Source organism: Pituophis catenifer, unplaced genomic scaffold (genome assembly GCF_029215685.1).
Source record: "Pituophis catenifer annectens isolate HBS135680 unplaced genomic scaffold, rPitCat1.0.hap2 SCAF_6, whole genome shotgun sequence".
Classification (NCBI taxonomy): domain Eukaryota; kingdom Metazoa; phylum Chordata; class Lepidosauria; order Squamata; family Colubridae; genus Pituophis; species Pituophis catenifer.
Window position 1 is genome coordinate 13865013 of NW_027256886.1, and position 20194 is coordinate 13885206.

The window sequence follows — 20194 nt, forward strand, 5'->3', positions numbered from 1 at the left end:
TCTGATCATGGTTGGGGGAGGAAAGAGCAATTCTCTCCAAGTGTTTTATCGATTTTTTTTAATAAGTCTAGATTGTTTATACAGGATCTGAACCCCCGAGCATTGTTCATGCATTCTAATCATCTCTTTGTAAGCATGGATGATTTACACAGGGTTTGTTTGATGAAAGCTTCTCCTCTTTTGTTCTGGAAGAGAAGAAGGATCAGAGTCATAAGAAACATTTTCTGCAGAACATTGGCAGCAGTGTGGAAATCCTTGGCATTGTGCTTCTTCTCAATGGATGGCACAAACTCTTCCTACCTTCTGTTCCATAGGTGCTGAGAGTGTCCCATTGCTTGCTAATTGGATCTCTTGCCCGCTTATTTTCAAAGCAGGAAAACACAAACAGGTACATTGATTTCACTTATCCCAGGCCAGCTATATCTAATCTGGATATGTTAGACAAGCGCATGCAATAAGCAAGGCCTATTGGAGAGTAACAAGGGGATTTTGGAGACAAAACCTCCATTGGCATCATGCTCCCATTACAGTTTCTCATGACCACTGTTTTTATTCCAGAAATAAAGTGAAATGGCTAGTTACTGGCTCAATTCACACAGCATACTAGGCTAGGATAAAATGATAATTTGTGATTCAGTTCAACCTACCTATTACTTTAACATCTTGTTGAGAACAACACTATCAACTTTAGCATCCTAAATTGAAGATGGGAAGAGTTGAAGATGGGAAGAGTTCAACTTTCAGAATTCTTCAGCCAATCATGCTTGACTGGGGAATTCCGAGAGTTGAAGTCCACAATCTTAAAGTTGCTAAATTTGACAGACTCTGGACAACATTGTACCAGAAAAGCATTTTTACCTTGACCTATGCACTGATCCAAAGTGTTTCTGGCATTACTCTACAACAGGAATATTGCAATGCGTGCAATTTTGTAAGCATATAGGGCATATGCTTACAAACAATTGTTACGGTGAATTTACCTATTCAGAAAATGACTTCCCTATAACCAGAGAACTATTTTAAAAAAATGAACTATCTTTGTAGAATATACAGTAGATAGTTCTCAACTTACAACCATTCATTTAGTAACCATTCAAAGTTACAACACTGAAACTGTGACTTAGGACTGTTTTTCACATGACTATTGCAGCATGTGATCAAAATTCAGACACTTGGCAACTGGCATGGGTTTATGGTGGTTATAGTGTCCTGCAGTCATGTCATCACTGTTTGTGACCTCCTGACAAGCAGAGTCAATGTGGAAGCCAGATTCACTTAACAACTATGTTATTAATTTAGCAACTGCAGCAATTCACTTAACACCTGTGACAAGAAAGGTCATAAAATGGGACAAAACTCACTTAACAACTGTCTTGCTTAGCGATAGAAATTTTGGGCTCAGTTGTGGTCGTAAGTCAAGGACTGTCTGTACTCTTCACCATTACAGTGCAACCCAAAGGCACAACTGCAAATAAATGAAAGGAAACCTGGTACTTTAGGGTGCACCAAATTTCTATTTGTTAATTTTTAATTTAAAGAACTTTTATAACTCAGGTGGGAAAAGGAAGCCTGGCAGGTATTATTGGATAGTAAAAGGGGGATTGGGGAGACAAGGCAGGAATACTTGGCAGGTATTGGCTAGGAGCACATTGGCACAAGCAAGCAGCATCTTACTTACCTCTTATCTATAGTTATCCACATCACATTAAAGGTGTGATTACAGAAGCTATTCTCATTTGTGATGGAACTAATATCCCCATGTAAACAAACTGCTGTTCTTCATTTCTGCTAACTGTGGATGAACGTGCCCTGTTAACAAATTTTTCTGCCATATCCTCTTAATGTCTCCAGCCCATGGATGAAGCAATTTAAGATTATATTTAAGTGTTCCCATTTTAAAGTTGCTGCCTCCTCCTCCTCCTCCTCCTCCTCCTCCTCCTCCTCCTCCTCCTTCTCCTCTTGCCATGGATATATTTGACACAGTTTACCAATGATGTAATTGCTAACATGGTTATGAATTACAATCAGCCTACATCAGAGGTGGGTTGCAGCAGGTTCTGACCAGTTCTGGAGAACCGGTAGTAAAAATTCTGACTGGCCCCGCCCCCATCTATTCTCTGTCTCCCAAGTCCCAGCTGATCAGGAGGAAATGGGGATTTTGCAGTATCCTTTCCCTGGAGTGGGGTGGAAATGGAGATTTTACAGTATCCTTCCCCTGCCACACCCACCAAGCCACGTCCACTAAGCCATGTCACACCCATCAAGCCATACCCACAGAACCGGTAGTAAAAAATTTTGAAACCCACCACTGGCCTACATCCTTTTGGTCACTTTAGGCTGTTGTGAGTATGCTCTTTCTCACACTTGCTGGGAGCTATCCTACCTTGATTATTTTGACCATACTTCTACAAAGGCAACTTCAGTATCTGTATAATGCAGAACTGGTGCTTTCCATGGCATTTGTCATTTTGAAAAGCATGTTAGGCTATTTTTTAATTTTAGGCCTTAGATTCTTTTGAAACAAAGTTTGATTTATTTATTTTTTTAAAAAAAAAAAACCTTAATCCTCTGTGTAGCAATCCTGTGCTACACAGAAAGTCAGTTTAAACATGGAATAAAAGGAATGATCTGCCATCTGTGTGTTGCTAGTTCTTGGGTGCCTTACATATATTCTGCAATTTCTGTTAAGGAGATATTTTGTGTGGTCATATATTTTACTGTTTTCGTAGCTTGAATTATTTCTGAAAACGCCTACAATGTCAATGTGGCTGGACTCACTTTGATATACCTAAAGTTCCCATGACTTTTTTTTTAATCTCTGATTTTTTAAAAAATATACATCAATATCAATACATGAACAATGGGGCATCTGGGTATCATTCATTTGAATACAAGTACTGGTAGTAATAATAGTATTATTTGTTATTGAAACCATTATGTAATTATAATAATATTCTTATACATTTATATTAAAATATAAGGCTTCATTATTTAATTGTTCAACATTTTAGTCCCCCATTTTAATAATAGTAAGTTCCCATGGCTTTTTGTGCAACACAGTGTAGTTACTTATTATAAATTATGAAGTTATGAATTATGAATCTATCATCTTTGATGTGGGCAGAATTTTGCCTATTCCATTCCAGCTTTACCCTACCTAGGTTCTCAAATGATAACTGTTGCTGTTATGCCCACAATTATTACAAATATATCTTCTCTATGTTCATCCATTTCATACCTTCATGTGATGCCAACCACAGCATCAGAACTGAAAATCTTTGTTCACTCCCTGGCATTACTGACATGTCCTTGCACTACCACAATAGTGGAGGAAGAAGTTTGTTCAACTCCACTGTTCAATCACTTTGCAACTTCTCATTCCCACCTCAGCTCATAATTTCCTCCATGAATGTGATGTTTCAGCCAAGCTATTGTCGAACATGAGATCAGCAATCTTCCACAAGTGTGCTAGACCAGTGGTGAAATCCAAATTTTTTTACTACTGGTTCTGAGGGCATGGCTCAAGGATTAATGAATACACCTTTAATGAAAAAAGAGGCCTAAAATGCCTTAAGACATGTGCATGGAGATTAGGAATAGGAAAAATAGGAATATTCTTTGTTGGCCAAGTGTGATTGGACACAAGGAATTTGTCTCTGGTGGATAAGCTTTTAAGTGTACATGCAAACAACAAAGTGGAAAGTCATAGATCATAAGTCACAAGATACAAACAATAAGTAATAAATCATAAGATACCAACAGGAGATACCTATTAAGATATTATAATTAAGATATTATTACATACCTATCTTATTACATCAGATACCTCAGATATCAACATTAAGAAAACTAAGATCATGGCATCCAACCCTCTTAATTCCTGGCAAATAGATGGGGAAGAAATGGAGGTAGTGACAGATTTTATTTTCCTGGGCTCCAAGATCACTGCAGATGGAGACTGCAGCCAAGAAATTAAAAGACGCTTGCTCCTGGGGAAGAAAGCTATGGCAAATCTAGACAGCATTCTTAGAAGCAGAGACATCACCCTGCCTACAAAAGTGCGTGTAGTCAAGGCTATGGTTTTTCCAGTTGCAATGTATGGCTGTGAAAGTTGGACCATAAGGAAGGCTGAGTGCCAAAGAATTGAGGCCTTTGAACTATGGTGCTGGAGAAGACTCCTGCGAGTCTCTTGGACTGCAAGGCGATCAAACCGGTCAGTCCTAGAGGAGATCAACTCTTCAGCTGCTCTTTAGAAGGCCAGATCCTGAAGATGAAACTCAAATACTTCAGCCACCTAATGAGAAGGAAGGACTCACTGGAGAAGTACCTAATGCTGAGAAAGACTGTGGGCAAAAGAAGAAGGGGACGACAGAGAATGAGGTGGCTGGAATTACCGAAGCAGTAGGTGTGAGCTTAAATGGACTCCAGAGGATGGTAGAGGACAGGAAGGCCTGGAGGAACGTTGTCCATGGGGTCGCGATGAGTCGGACATGACTTCACAACTAACAACAACAACCTCAGATTTAAAGGCAGATCACAATGCATAGACTCATTTGGATGGGTATCCACAGACAAAGAATGAGGACTGTTCCTGAGATATTGATTGAAACCACACCAAAAAATAACTTTCATGCACATATCTCTTAAAGGGACACTAAATCTAGATTTTCTTTCCTGCCAAATCATTCACTTATATTGTGTTGCAGCATCTAACGCTTCCTGAACTTTGGAATAAATCTCTCTTAAGCCTTCCTTCTTTTGCCTTATGCCGCTCAATAGAAAATATAATTTTTAGCTGTTCTGCAAGGGCATTTTTAGAAGCACTCTGTTATGAATTAAAACACCGCAACTGGCTTAAATTAATAAATACATTTAAGAGCCAAAAAAATAAGCTTCTACATGATGTGGTCAACATTATTGGCAAAGCCTTGCAGGTAAGATAGGTGTTTTCAACTGTTGATAGTATTATGTTTTATTTATGGATTAATTATTATTAAATGGGAAAATGGAGAAAAGTACATTTTCTGCCCTTAGTAAATAAAAAAAAAAGAAGGTTGTAACAAGGATATTCAACGTATAGTCCAAAATTAAGACTTCTCTACTCCACCATATTTTTCTTGGAGGGACAAATTCATTACCTTTGGGAAGTATATACTGTAAGCAGTAATTGTATCTTCCTATTCACATTCCTCACCAATTGCTACTATGAGATGTACCGCTGTAATCCTAACGCTGAAAATAATACATACCCATCATGACAAGTGACCATCAATAACTTCAGCTTCCATGAAAGCATTCTAAATGCATAATGAGAAAAGAAGATAATAAATATAAGATAATATCAAAAACCAGAGATACAATTCAATGATTTAAAACTAAGAGGCAGAGGTAGAAAAGTTACACAACTAGCCCAAATAAAATACCCTATCTGTAAGGCCAGTCTCAGCTGCAGACCAGACTGGTAAACTATTTTCAGCACCGTTATAACTTTGAACAGTTTTAAATGAATTATTGCAAATCGAGCATCACCTGTACTCCTTTCCATCCTTCCATGTACCTGTTTATGCATTTTTTTCTCAGTCAAATCGAGCTTCATTGATCCCCATAAGCATAATAAGTAATACTGTATCTTAGCAAATGCACATATGATTAAAATAATTAAATGAGCAACAAATATGCTCATCTCTCTGTAACAGAATAACAGAGTTGGAAGCGACCTTGGAGGTCTTCTAGTGACTAGTCCAACCCCTGCTCAAGCAGGAGACCCTATACCATTCCAGACAAGTGGCTACCAAACTATTCCTAAAAACCTCCAGTGATGGAGCATCCACAATTTCTGAAGGCACGCTGTTCCACTGATTAATTGTTCTCGCTGTTATGAAATTTCTCCTTAGTTCTAGGTTGCTTCTCTCCTTGATTAGTTTCAATCCATTGTTTCTTGTCTTGCATTCTGGTGCTTTGGATAATAGTTTGACCTCTTTATCTTTGTAGGAGCCCCTCAAATATTGGAACACTGCTGTCATGTCTCCTAGTGCTGTTTTTCACTAGAACCCAATTCCTGCAACCATTGTCTCTTTGTAGTTATGTATTAGGATGAGAAGAAAGGGACATCTGGTGAGCCCATAGGATGCTCACCTTTGACCAAATGCTGATGTCTAGCCTATTAGTTGGTTCTTGTCCTTATTAGTAATCCTTCCTTAAGTAGACACTTCAGAGATCCTTCAGATACTGAGCTATGGTCCTGTGGTCCGACTGTAGTTGCCTCACTAGGTCTAGTAAGGCTCAGAAGTCCTCTCAGAATTGATGTATGATATTTCTTGTCTCAGTCAAGAAAATAAGAAAGTGTTTCTCCTACTCCTTATCCAAAGGCTGAGTGACCTGATAGCTGATTGCTTAGACATTGTCAGTAAGAGGGCAGATCCAGGGCAGGCCCCTTGACATACAGCTTTCTTCAGCAGTACTTTGTTGCTTTTCTCCCAGCTGCCTGAGGTGAATGCCTGACTCTGTTTAACAGCACAGGCAATTCTGAATTCCCTTAAATGTATCCATGGATTTAATATATATATATTAAATATATATATGCAAAAAATTAAAATCTCGGGTGTTTTCCCGTGTCATGTTAAATAAGTTAGTTAAAATGTTAACTAAAATGTTAGTTAAAACTGAAGAAGATATATATATATATATATATATATATATATATATATATATATATATATATATATATATATATATATATGTTTTCTCAGGTTTTCGCGGGTGTTTGTATGTAGGTCTTTGGTTATTCGGGTCTTCTCCCACGTAGAATTGGAAGTGTCTTGGCGACGTTTCGACGAAGTCTCATTCGTCATCTTCAGGCTGGTGTTCTCGGCTTCGTGCTTCCAGGAGCAATGTGAGATCTCACATTGCTCCTGGAAGCACGAAGCCGAGAACACCAGCCTGAAGATGACGAATGAGACTTCGTCGAAACGTCGCCAAGACACTTCCAATTCTACGTGGGAGAAGACCCGAATAACCAAAGACCTATATATATATATATATATATATATATATATATATATATATATATATTTGTCTAAGTAAGTTTTCACAGGTATATATGTGTGTACGGTTAATATTTCGGGTTTCTTCGAAACGTCGCTTCTACCTTTTTAGGGATATGTTCACAATTACACGGGAAGAAACCCGAAATATTAACTGTACACACACATACACACACACACACACACACACACACACACACACACACACACACACATATATATATATATATATATATATATATATATATATATATATATATATATATATAAACCTGTATCAAAAGTGAAAAATAAATATGCGTACATTCTAAGTTTGGATTCAGGCAAGGTGTCCCAAGATAGATTGTTAACTGATATGAGCCGTTTTGTGAAGAAGGGCTGAGTTGATACATAATGGCAGGACATGGTTGATATAACCATGATTTGCTGAATAAGCCAAGAATACTGGGTTCATATATCAGGGGTGAAACACTCCCAGTTCGGACCAGATCGCCTGATCCAGTAGCTATGGGGGCGGGTGGTTCGGAGAACCAGTAGCAAAAATCCCTGCGGCCCCACCCCTATGCCCTGCTGAGCCATGCAATCATCAGTGGCTTTTTTTTTTTTACTTTTAAAAGCATTTTTTCTACAACCTCTTTGGCTGAAAAAATGCTTTTAAAAGTAAAAAAAAAAGTCTCTGATGATCGCGCGGCTCAGCTGGGATCGTCAGAGCTTTTGAAAAGCATTTTTTCTACAACCTCTTCGGACGAATACTATAATAATACCAGAAAGCTATGACAAAGGGACTATATATTTAATGCTATATGTATTGACAGCAGCGAAAATTGTATTTGCACAATATTGGAAAAACAAGAACACTCCACCAGATGAAAATATAATTCGGAAAATATCGGATTGTGCAGAGATGGATAGATTGACACTGAAAATAAAAGATAAAGGAGATACAGAGTATTATTTAACGTGGAATAGGTTTTACCAATGGTTAGAGATAAGAGGTAGAAATTAGATGAAGAAAGAGCATTGTTATGTTCAACTAAAATATGAATATTGTTTATAAGTATAAGTATGCTAATATAATCAATAGGATTATAAATAAGCTGATATAATTATAAATATGGTTAGAATTATTCTAACCATATGTTGTATTATTACTATTACTATCAGTATATATGTTACTTTTTCTTTTTTTCTTTTGTTAAATGGTTTGCCCAGACAATACACTGTATTCAAAATACTTAACATACTTTTTGGAGTATAAGATGCACTTTCCCCCCGACCAAAAGTTGGTGAAAATTGTGGGGCGTCTTATACACTGAATGTTGCCAAAGCCCACCCACCCACCAGCCCCCACCCTTCGGCCATTTTTGGCCTCCAAGCATCGCATTTTTGGCCAGTCCCCGCCGCCGCTGCTGCCAATCCCCGCTGCCTGGAACCAGCAGAAAACGCAATGCATGGAGCCCAAAAATGGGGCATGTGGAGGCCAAAAACACGACATGCAGAGGCCAAAAATGAGACGGGCAGAGGCAGTGATCGGCAGCAATGTGGTATGGTGATCCCGCAGCCTGGAATAGCTGATTGGTGGTATTCCAGGAGGCCGATCCAACCACCAATCAGCTGTTCATGCTAAATCAGGCTGCGATAACGTGCTGAAGCTTACCAGGCTGTTTGCTGTTTGCTGCAAGGATGCTAGCCAGATGAATACTGATGGATGCTGGTAGGCAGAGGCAGATTTTTTTTTCTTGTTTTCCTCCCCAAAAACTAATGTGCATTTTATACTCCAGAGTGTGTTATACTCTGAAAAATATGGTATATATAAATTTAAAAAACTTGACATAAAATAAAATCCAAATGTCCAAACATTATAAAAGAATTGTCAGCCAATAAAGGTCCAGGCTCAAAGTCATGATTTGTCAAATCAGGAGTGAAGGAACCCATAGGTATACAACTGGTTCTTGCCAATGGAGATTCTTAAATATCCTTGGTATTCCTCATTTGATATTAATTGGTTGAAGTTTTAAAAGGGAAAGGGAAATATGAATGATGAACCCAAGAGAATGGTCTGGAAAATACTTTCTTATCAGATCTACAAAAGTTTAAATAAATTTGTGCACTGGGATTAAAGATTGCAGAGAAACCAAATCTTACAGCAATATTTGATTGAATTAAAACTTAAAGACAGAAGTAAATGAAGAAAGTTGGTTTATGTGATCAAGGTTAAAATAAGACTTTTTTCCCCCAATGTTCTAACAACTCTTTATGGAGTTTTGCTGACACCAGGTCTGATATTTTAGAGATTTGCCTATAGATAAGGAATGGGATTTGAGATGAAGAGATATTTAATCTCACAGAGGGAGAAGAATTATTAAATTGGTTTGTAATTGTTGTGAAGGTTAGAAATTACTTATTTATATATTCCTTTTCTTTATTCGCATTTCTTTTTCTTCTTCCTTTCCATTCTCTTCTTATTCTCTAAGTTTCGTTTGCATTAGTTTTTACTATTGTAATTAAAATCTTAGTAAGATTATATTATTAAGGGGAAAAAAGCAAAGCAAGTTACTGAATGGATGGGAGTCCCAAATCATGAATTACTGAAGTTGTTGTTCCAGTCTGATTTTCTCTGAGCCCTTTCCCTATGGAAGTGGGTGACTCCTATAAATTTAGGATGTGAATCACAAATTCTTTATTCCTTCATTTTATTCTGCATGTGCTACTTTATCTCTGGAGTGCCCATATTTAAAACAACATAAAAGTTCAATCAGTTTCCTTGGCTTTGAACAAAATCTTGAATGGTATGAATATGACCTTGAGAGAAGATAAAATTCATTTTCTTATTATCTTTCAGATAATTCACTAATGTCTATCTTCCTCCCACCAAAGGCATAGACCTGCTGCAGTGGGAAATGTTTACAAATGTTCTTTTCCTACCTTAAAATTTATTCTCTCAGGGTGATATAGACAATGCATTCTGGAACTCATTTATTTTTTCCTAATTAATATTCAATCCCGAAATATGTTATCTTTGCATGACTGTGCAATTATTAAGGGGGAAAATATCATCCATGAAGGTAATTATTTCTCATTTTTTCCTCATCTTTTTGTACTTTTTAAATAGTAGCTCAAATTAAAAAAAAAATAGGCCGTATCATCTGTCTTTTCCCCCTTCCTTCTTTTTTCCTTTTTTTTTAAAGGCTATGATTGAAGAAGCTATCACAAGGGCAGAATATTTTTCAGTGATGTATACTCCCTTCGCCATAAAAATAAAGGTTGAAAACACAGACAAGCTAAAGGAAGTTTTTATCAAAAAGCATCCTGACTATGTGGAATACATATACACAGGTGACAACATGGCACAGTCCTTCAAAATTAAGCACGCTACCATTGATGGATGGGTTTGGGGGAGGCTGTCAAAAAAATAGTGGATTATTATCAGCTCTAGCCCAGATTTATTTATTATTTATTTATTAGTTCGATTTATATGCCGCCCTCTCCGGAGACTCAGGGCGGCTTACAATGTGTTAAGCAATAGCCTTCATACTTTTGTATATACCTGCTTAGTAGGGCTTTTTGGGCCTCCCTGAGCGGTGTTCTTTTTTATACAAAGTCAGCTTATTGCTCCCACAATCCGGGTCCTCATTTTACCTACCTCAGAAGGATGGAAGGCTGAGTCAACCTTGAGCCTGGTGAGAATTGAACTCATAGTAATTGCAGGCGGCTGGCAGCTAAGTGTTACTTTAACAGCAGTTTAGTCCACTGCACCACCAAGGCTCTATAGATGACCTTTGACTTCACACAACCCCATCTTGTTTGCTGTGGGCAAGTGGTTTCCTCCTACTGTACCTCACTACAGATAGTCTTCGACCTACGACCACAATTAGGCCCAAAATTTATGTTATTAAGAAAGACAGTTGTTAAGTGACTTTTGCCTCATTGTACAATCTTTCTTGACGCCATTGGTAAGTGAATCACTGCAGTTGTTGAATTAGTAACACAGAGATTGACTGAATCCAGCTTTCCCATTGACTTTGTTAGTCAGAAGGTCACAAAAGGTGATCATATGATCCTGGGATACTTCAACCGTCATAAATATGAACCAGTTGCCAAGCGGCTAAATTTTGATCACACGACTATGGGGATGCGAAAAGACAGTAAAAAGTGTGAAAAACAATCATAAATCACTTTTTTCAGTGCGATTGTAACTTCAAATGGTCACTAAACTAATGACTGTAGGTCAAAGACTACCTATAGTGGACAGGTGCACATTTCAAAAAGCATCTCTTGCTAAAAAAAAAAGGAGGATTTTCCTAGGCTTCTTGACAAGGTATTCCCTTATAGGCCCCATAAAGTTAGAGATATCACTGCTGAATAAATATGAGGAAGATATTCATAGAAGGAAGAACATGTAGATTACATAATACTCACTCAATGACCAAGCAGCCATCTGAAGACACAGTAATAAAAAAGAAGCAGCTAAGGACTTTTCAGCCCAAGCAGAGAGAAGGTTTCTTGCACTGAAAAATTAAATTCTTTATTCCTTCCTTTCAAGAAAAATAATTTACCATATTTTTCAGAGTATAAGATGCACCTTTTTCCTCCCTAAAAGGGGATGAAAATCTAGGTGCATCTTATACACCGAATGTAGCCACCCACTGGCCCCCACCCTTTGGCCTCTGCCTCCCAGCAGTTTACCTCCTTGCAGCAAGCAGCAAGCAGAAACAGCCTAATTAGTACAATTGATTGGATCAGCCTCCTGACTCTCAGCTGATTTGCTCTCAGTTGTTTTGCTCTCAGCTGTTTTGCGTGGGCCTCTGCTGCTTGTTGCAAGGAGGTAAATTGCAGGAAGCAGATTTTTTTTTCTTGTGCTAATCAAGCTATGCTGAAAATGAAAATGAAAGTAAAGCAGGCTATTTGCTGTTTGCTGCAACGAGGCAAAATTGCTGGGAGGCAGAAGCAGATTTCTTTTTCTTGTTTTTCTCACTAAAAAAGATAGGTGCATCTTATAGTCCGGAGCGTCTTATACTCTGAAAAATATGGTAATTTATTACAATGCATACTTGTCTTCTGTGATGCTTACATGGGAGTCCGTTCTGATGTTTATGGAAATTTGATAAATTGGAATAACAAACATCAATGGCTGTCTCACTGTAGTAGATGTTCTTCCTTCCCTTTCTTTCTTTCTTTTCAGACCCTCATGGATTGCACAGTTTGCCACAAACAGCTGATTGGTCTTGTCCATCTCCTCAATCCTATTTGCTGACCCTGGGCCTGAAAAACAAAGAAGTTGGAAAATTTTTAGAAAAAATGTCTTGTAGAAAACTGCCAACATTTTCAGGTGGTACAATCTCCCTCTCCCTCTCTCCCTCTCTCTCCCTCTCTCTCACCTCTCACCCTCTCCGATTTCTACTTAAGATGCTGTTTTTCAATCTCAGCAATTTTATTATATGTGGATCCCAACTCCAAGAATTCCATGCTGGGAATTTTTGGGAGCTGAAGTCTATGCATCTTAAAGTTGTCAAGGTTGAGAAACACTGCTTTAAGGCTAAATCACCATCAGTTTCATGTATTCTCCCTTATGGGCATCTCCAAACTTAGGAAAAACAACTTGGTGAAAAGATTTGAGCAGGTCAGTTCTTACCGATACAGAGTTTTGCACAATTTTCCAAAGTAGCAAAATGTGTGCACACAAACACCCCCACACAAACACCCCTACATAGACATTTTGAAGTTTACAAATGTTTTTAGTGGTTCCTAAACTATTCCTATCCCCATGATATAACCATGAAGATAAATGTTTGGGCATATTTGAGTAGGGTCATGTTTACTGCCTTCATTTATTTGCAAACAGAATAATTCAGTGGTGGGATTCATCTGGTTCTCTCTGAATTGTGTGAACTGGTAGCGGCAACTGCGGGAGGGTCTACCCGACCACCCGGACATAATGCGTGACTACTGCACATGCACAGAAGGCCGTGCGCATGAGCAGAGGTGGCGTTCGCTCACACATCCGAGCATGCGCTCACGTTTGCAAACTGGTAGGGAAGGTAAGTGAATCCCACCTCTGGAATAATTGATACCAATTACACAACAGTCCAATTCAAATAAAGTGTGATCAAGGTGCTTATACCTCCTTCTCTCACCTTTATGATCTAATTGATTAAAAGCCATTTTCCTTTAGTATGAGCAAAAGTTTTTTTTTCTTCTGTTGAGAGAGACCAATCAGTAATTAATTTGGTGATCATTTGAGAACTGTCTTTCACCTACACATAGCAAATCATAATAATACCTTTATATGTGTGTGTGTGCATATATATATTTGTTTTCTGAGGTTTTGGCGGGTGTTTGTATGTAGGTCTTTGGTTATTTGGGTTTTCTCCCACATAAAATTGGAAGTATCTTGGCGACGTTTCGGCGAAGTCTCATTCGTCATCTTCAGGCTGGTGTTTTCGGCTTCGTGCTTCTAGGAGCAATATATATATATATATATATATATATATATATATATATATATATACACATATATACATATATACATATATATATATATATTCAGTGTAACTCTTTTTGCCTCCTCACTAGAGCACAAAGCTCCTTTCAGCCCTATCACAAAAGATGAGGCCGAGAGACACCTGGAGACCATTGGAAAAAGGATCTTACCAATAATGGATTTTATTAGAGGCACCAAATTAACAGTGAGTAAGATTATGTTTCCCTGAGACCAGGGGTGGGTTCTACTTACCTTTACTACTGGTTCGCAACAGGATCACGCGCCAAGCTTCTGCACATGCTCAGAACCTTCTGCGCATGCGCAGATCACCTATGATGACATCCGGGGCAGTGGGCAGAGCCTCACACAGGTTTTACTACCGGTTCACTACCTACAGTTGAACATCTTATCCAGCTAATGAGGAAAAGAACTACTTAGCTTAAATCTGCAACTCAGCTTGTCAAAGTATCTAAAGATGTAGCCCGTTTGGTAATAGTTAGTGTCCTTTGAATTGAATTTCCATATTTCATCTTAAATGAGTTAGTGAATTGGATTTTAAGAGCAAGTAGGCTTAAATGGAAGTAAATCTTTGGGTTTATAACTTAAAAGGAAGTAAAGATTCAGCCTGATGCCTTGTACGGTGTACGGTATGGCAAAATAGTTTATCCTTTCCTTACATAAATCTCTTGTACTGCTTTTGCAACTTAGGGAGTTTTCAGATTTCAGAAAAGGCAATTATAGCTGCAACTTTCATCCAAATCTGCTCGAAAATATTTTTAAAGTTTAAATTTTTTTTTTTTAGAGGAATAAGTAAGGCTATCCTATTTACTGAAACCTGTTCACTGTTCTCCACTCAGAGGAGGCTGCTGTTTTTGTAATGTTCTGTCCAATCCCTTCAAAAGAATTGGGAGGGGGGTGAAAAGTGTGTGGCTGTTTGATGATTTCCCCAAGTTTCTGATGAAAAGAAACTTCCAATTTTTCAAAAGCAAGAAGACCACAAAGAAATTTAGATCGGGACCCTTTTTGAAGGCTTCAAGGTGAAGATTTGCTTTGGTTCACAATCACATTATCGTTTAAGACCACATTCTTACACCTGCCTATGAGAAACTGAGGGGCATTTATTAGCAGACCTGGGTACAATTGCACTGTAAGACAATGATGTCCTTATGTTCTAGCATCCCAGCCCACTGAATTAATTTATTAATGTTTTTACACACCCAGAAAATAGGTAAATACAGGAACCAAGTCAAGTGGGTTGTTTGAGGCTGCCATTGTGCAAGAGATTCACTACATTTCAATAATAATAATAATAACAACTTTGACCATTTTGTCTCATCAACATTTCCTCAATGAGTCTTTGACCACATGGTACCCTCCAGATGGGTTGAATAATTGATGTCATATTGGCAACGTGACCTTTGGCTATGTTAGCTGCCCTCACAGCACAGCTAAAATAGCTTGGAGAAAGCTGGCCTAGATTTGGAGTAACTCTTTTGAATCCTTGTTAATCAATTGGAACCAACCAATTGAAGGTCCCTACATCAAGGGAGAGAAAATAGCAATAGCCATGGTGGCACAGTGGTTAGAATGCAGTACTGCAGACTATTTCTGTTGTCAGCAGTTTGACAGTTCGATTGTGAATGGCTCAAGGTTGACTCAACCTTCCATCCTTCCAAGGTCGGTAAAATGACAACCCAGATTGTTGGGGGCAATATGCTGACTCTGTAAACCGCTTAAAGAGAGCTGTAAAGCACTGTGAAGTGGTATATAAGTCTAAGTGCTGTTGCTATTTAGGCTTATGTGTCACCCCATAGTGCTTTGCGGTACTCTTTGGACAATTTACAATGTAGAAGTATTATTTGCAAATTTCCCCCCAACAATCTAGGTCTTCATTTTACTGACCTTGGAAGGATGGAAGGCTGAGTCAACCTTGAGTCCCATCAGGATTGAACTTCAGACTGTGGGCAGAGTTTGGATGCAATACAGGTAGTCCTCAACTTATCACAATTGAGCCCTAAATTTATGTTGCTATGTGAAAAATTTGTTAAGTGAGTTTTGCCCCATTTTATGACTTTCCCTGTCACATTTGTTAAGTGAATCACTGTAGTTCTTAAATTAGTAACACGATTGTTAAATGGTTTCCCCATTGACTTTGTCAGAAGGTTGCAAAAGGGGATTACGAAACCTGAGGACACTGCAGCTATCACAAATATAAATCAGGTGTCAAGCATCCAAATGTCAATCGTATGACCATGAGGATGCTGCAACAATCATAAGTGTGAAAAATGGTCATAAGTTACTTTTTCCAGTGCCGTTGTAACTTTGAACAAGTCACTAAACGAACTGTGGTAAAATCAAGGACTATTTACACTGCACTTTAACCACTGCACCAGGGGTGGGTTCCACTTACCTTTACTACCGGTTTGCAGCAGATCACCCACGATAACGTCATGGCGGGTGGGTGGAGCCTCCCGCCAGTTTTACCACTGGTTCTATAGAACCGGACCGAACTGGGAGCAACCCACCACTGCACTGCGCCACCAGGGCTCATAAGAAGATCACTTGAACAAGTTTCCTTTTCCTGGATTATTCTCAGGTTGACCACTGCAGTGGTGGGTTTTTACCGGTTCGCCCAGGTTCAGGCGAAATGGTAGCGGCGGTGGGAAGCTCCGCCCACCCACCCAGACGTCATCATGGATGCGCTGCGCGTGCTGTGCATGCTCACAGTTCCAAACCAGTAGCAACGGTAAGTGAAACCCACTACTGGACCACTGGTTTTGATTACTGCTTATTTTTTACTTTTAGATTTTTGAGCGGCGATGTATGTTTGTTTTTGATTTTTTTACTCAACAGGACCTGGCTGGAAATTCTCTTCTGTTTGCTGACTTCATTCCTTTTAAAAGCCCGTTTTCAAATGCCTTGTGCCAAGCCTCTTCCTGAGCCCTCAGCCCATTTGTCAAGGCTTTTCTCCTTTGCTAAATCAGCCAGTTCAGTGTGCCTGAAGCTTTCATTTCAGCTTCCTCTTTACTTAACCTTTGCAGTACCGGGACAAGGTGCTTTTAGCTTCTCCTTGGTCACTTTCTTATTTTCTTTACTGCTTCTTAGCTGTCTCTTGAACTCCACCATCACTCAGGTAATTTTCATCATGCGCTTCATATCCCCATGGGCTCTTATTGCTGCCAAAGACAGTTATTTACACTCTTCTTTCGGCATTTTTTTCGTTACTGCTGAAATACAACCCCTGACAGCATTCAACTTGCTATAATCCACTCCTTCCCCCCCACACCCCCTCTTAAATATGAGAATGAGGCTTGAGGGTTATTCCTTCCACCGTGGGTTTAGGGAAAATTGCCTTGTTTATTCAGCAGTAGCCAGATTAGCTCTTCAATTTGATTTTTTTTTTTTTAGCCCAAATGTAAGGGTGTGAAGGCAAGGGAAGCCAGAATGCCCTCCATTCAGTAAATGTGCAGCAAAGATTTATTATTGCTTTCATCCTGATCTGCTCACTTACCACCTACAAGGCACTTGGGTCCCGGCCAATCCATAAGAAATATTGTATTCCCCCTGCAGGTTGATATGATGTAAGCCCTGACTTGTATCACGTTCCTGGGATTCAAGGTAGACAAGATGATTCGCAGCTGCATCACCCGTCTCTTTAAATGCTAATAAAACTGAGGTTCAGGGTACTGATTCCTCCTGGAACCATAGTTAGGGAAAGGAACACCTCTCCTGTATCATATCCCCCAATGGGAATCTCCTATCAACCTGATTACAGCCACTCCCCATGTTGCCATGACAGGACAATTACATTAGCAAGCCTGTCAAAATAACAGGACACAATTGGGAGGGACCTTGGAGGTCTTCTAGTCCAACCCTTTGCTCAAGCAGGAAATCCTATACCACTTACATTGTGAGAGGGATCTTGAAGTCCTAGTGGACAATCACTTAAATATGAGCCAGCCGTGTGCTGCAGCTGCCAAAAAAAAGCCAACACAATTCTAGGCTGCATAAACAGAGGGATAGAATCAAGATCATGTGAAGTGTTAATACCACTTTATAATGCCTTGGTAAGGCCACACTTGGAATTATATTACATCCAGTTTTGGTCACCAGAATGTTAAAAAAAAAAAAGGTGTTGAGTGCAGAGAAGAGCAACAAAGATGATTAGGGGACTAGAGCCTAAAACATATAAAGAACAGTTGCTGGAATTGGGTATGTCTAGTTTGTTTGTTTATTTATTTATTTATTTATTTATTTATTTATTTATTTATTTATTTATTTATTTATTTATTGTTGCAATCATCTGGCGGGCTCCCCATGAGAGGTCCAGATTAGAGAAGACACAGGGACAGGTGTTTCTCGGGATGAGACAGCCTCGAGCTGACTCCAGACCCCTCTTTTATTATACAAGGGTATAGGGCGTATCAGAAGGCATGATTACAGCTATACATTCTCATATTACATCCGTGATACAAAGGATTTTCTCCATATCTGGACATAACTTTCACATCCTACCATATTACAGTAAATCACATGAATTCTAGGAAAGCAATACTTAAGACAGAAACAAAACTTAACTCTTGCTATGTTATCATATTTGGCTTCGTTCCCAGCATCCCATCACCTGCCAACTGAGAGGCCCCGTTATCAGAGATGTACCTTAGTCCTCAGGAATGTTCTACAAGGAGATGTCTATGCCTTGCAAACACAGCCTCCATTCTAAATAGAGCCTCTCCAGTGGTCATCCAGCTGAACCCGCTTTTCCTACTCAGATTATTTCGGTGCCAAGCTCCGTATACGTGTCCAACCAGCCAAGCCGATCTACACATATACTATGGCCACCTGATTCCCACAATTTATTTATTTTATTTATGTAATTTATATGCCGCCCTTCTCCTGAAGGACTCAGGGCGGCTTACAAGAACGAACAAAAAATTACATAAACATTAAAATCAATTTAAAATTAATTAAAATTAATTAAAATTATTTAAAATCACCCCTATGGATTCAGCCCATTTGGTGAAAAAGCCACGTCTTCAATTCGCAGCGGAAGGAGAGGTCGGGGGCTGTCCTGAGTCTGGTGGGCAGCCCATTCCAGAAGGTCGGCGCTCCTACAGAGAACGCTCTCCCCCTGGGGGCTGCCAGCCGACATTGTCTGACTGACGGCACCCTGAGGAGGCCCGCTCTGTGTGAGCGTACCGGACGATGGGAGGATGGCAGGATAGTTTAATGAAAAGAAGGACTAGGAGTGACATGATAGCAGTATTCCAATATCTCAGGGGTTGCTACAAAGAAGAGGGAGTGAAGCTATTCTCCAAAGCACCTGAAGGCAGGACAAGAAGCAATGGGTGGAAACTAATCAAGGAGAGAAGCAACCTAGAACTAAGGAGAAATTTCCGACAGTTAGAACAATTAATCAGTGGAACAACTTGCCTCCGGAAGTTGTAAATGCTCCAACACTGGAAGTTTGGAAGAAGATATTGGATATCCATTTGTCTGAAATGGTATAGGTTTCCTGCCTGAGAGGAGGTTGGACTAGAAGACCTCCAAGATCCCTTCTAACTCTGTTTATCCTATCCTATCCTATCCTTTAAGACAAATGATTGTCCAATGTCTTTTTAAAAACCTTCAATGTTGGTGCACGCAAGACTCCTGGAGGCGATTAATTAATCACTGATTAATTAATCACTGATTAATTCAGTGATCCCCAACCTTTCCAGCTTTGTGGACCAGTGGTCGGGGGTGAGGGAGAGGGAATGGTTACATGTGAATGGTGGGTGAGCAAGCATGCAGCTCCATTTCAATGAACAGTGGGAAAATGCATCCACTTGCACAAATGGAACTGCAGGCGTGCATGTAGTTCTTCTGCCACTTCTGCGGCCTGCTTCCAAATGGACCATGGCCTGAAGGTGGGGAATCCCTGGATTAATTGTTCTGTCAGGAAATTTCTCCTTAGTTCAAGGTTAGATGTTTCCTTGATAAGTTTCCATCCATTGCTTCTTGTTCTGCCCTCATGTACTTTGGAGAATAAGTTGACCCCATTTTTTTGTGGAAGCCCCTCAAATATTGGAACACTGCTATCATGTCACCCCTACTCCTTCCTTTAGACTAGACATACCCAATTCCTGCAAACATTCTTCATATGGCTTAGACTTCAATCCCCTAATCATCTTTGTTCCTCTTCTTTGCATTCTTTCTAGATTCTCAACATCTTTTTTATATTGTGGTGACCAAAACTGGATGCAATATTCCAAGTGTGGTCTTAATGATATAGTGATATAATTGAGTGATATAATTTATATATCAATGATATAATTGAGCCATTTGCACGATGAATAGTATGCATCATCATGACATCACTGCAGGTTCTTAAACATGCTGGTGTTAAAAAAAAGTTTTAACAGTGCTCGGGAGCCAAACAAGAGTCATTTAGAAAAAGATGGAATGAAACGAAGTGCTTTGCCATAATCTTGACACATCTGTGCTAAGGAGCATGATGGATGCAGCACCCTATCTCTTCCTGTACCATTTATTTAAATCAGGGATATGTCAACGATTGCAATTCATTCTCCTGACCAGCTGGACATGGCAAATGTTTTATGGGTGGGGATGAGCGAGAGAAACAAAACACTCACATTTCTCCTGTTAAAAAAGAGAGGCCAAGCCAGCT

The 20194-nt window shown here is 39.2% G+C and overlaps 1 protein-coding gene across 1 annotated transcript in view; it reads left to right on the top strand.

Annotated features, from left to right (window-relative positions):
• SPATA16 (spermatogenesis associated 16) overlaps window positions 1-20194 on the top strand; it is a 207541-nt gene that overhangs the window by 140634 nt on the left and 46713 nt on the right. The window contains exons 5-7 of the mRNA XM_070945958.1: window positions 10232-10379; window positions 12226-12372; window positions 13617-13729. Of these exons, the coding sequence (XP_070802059.1) occupies window positions 10232-10379; window positions 12226-12372; window positions 13617-13729 (408 nt within the window). The remainder of the gene's footprint in view (window positions 1-10231; window positions 10380-12225; window positions 12373-13616; window positions 13730-20194) is intronic.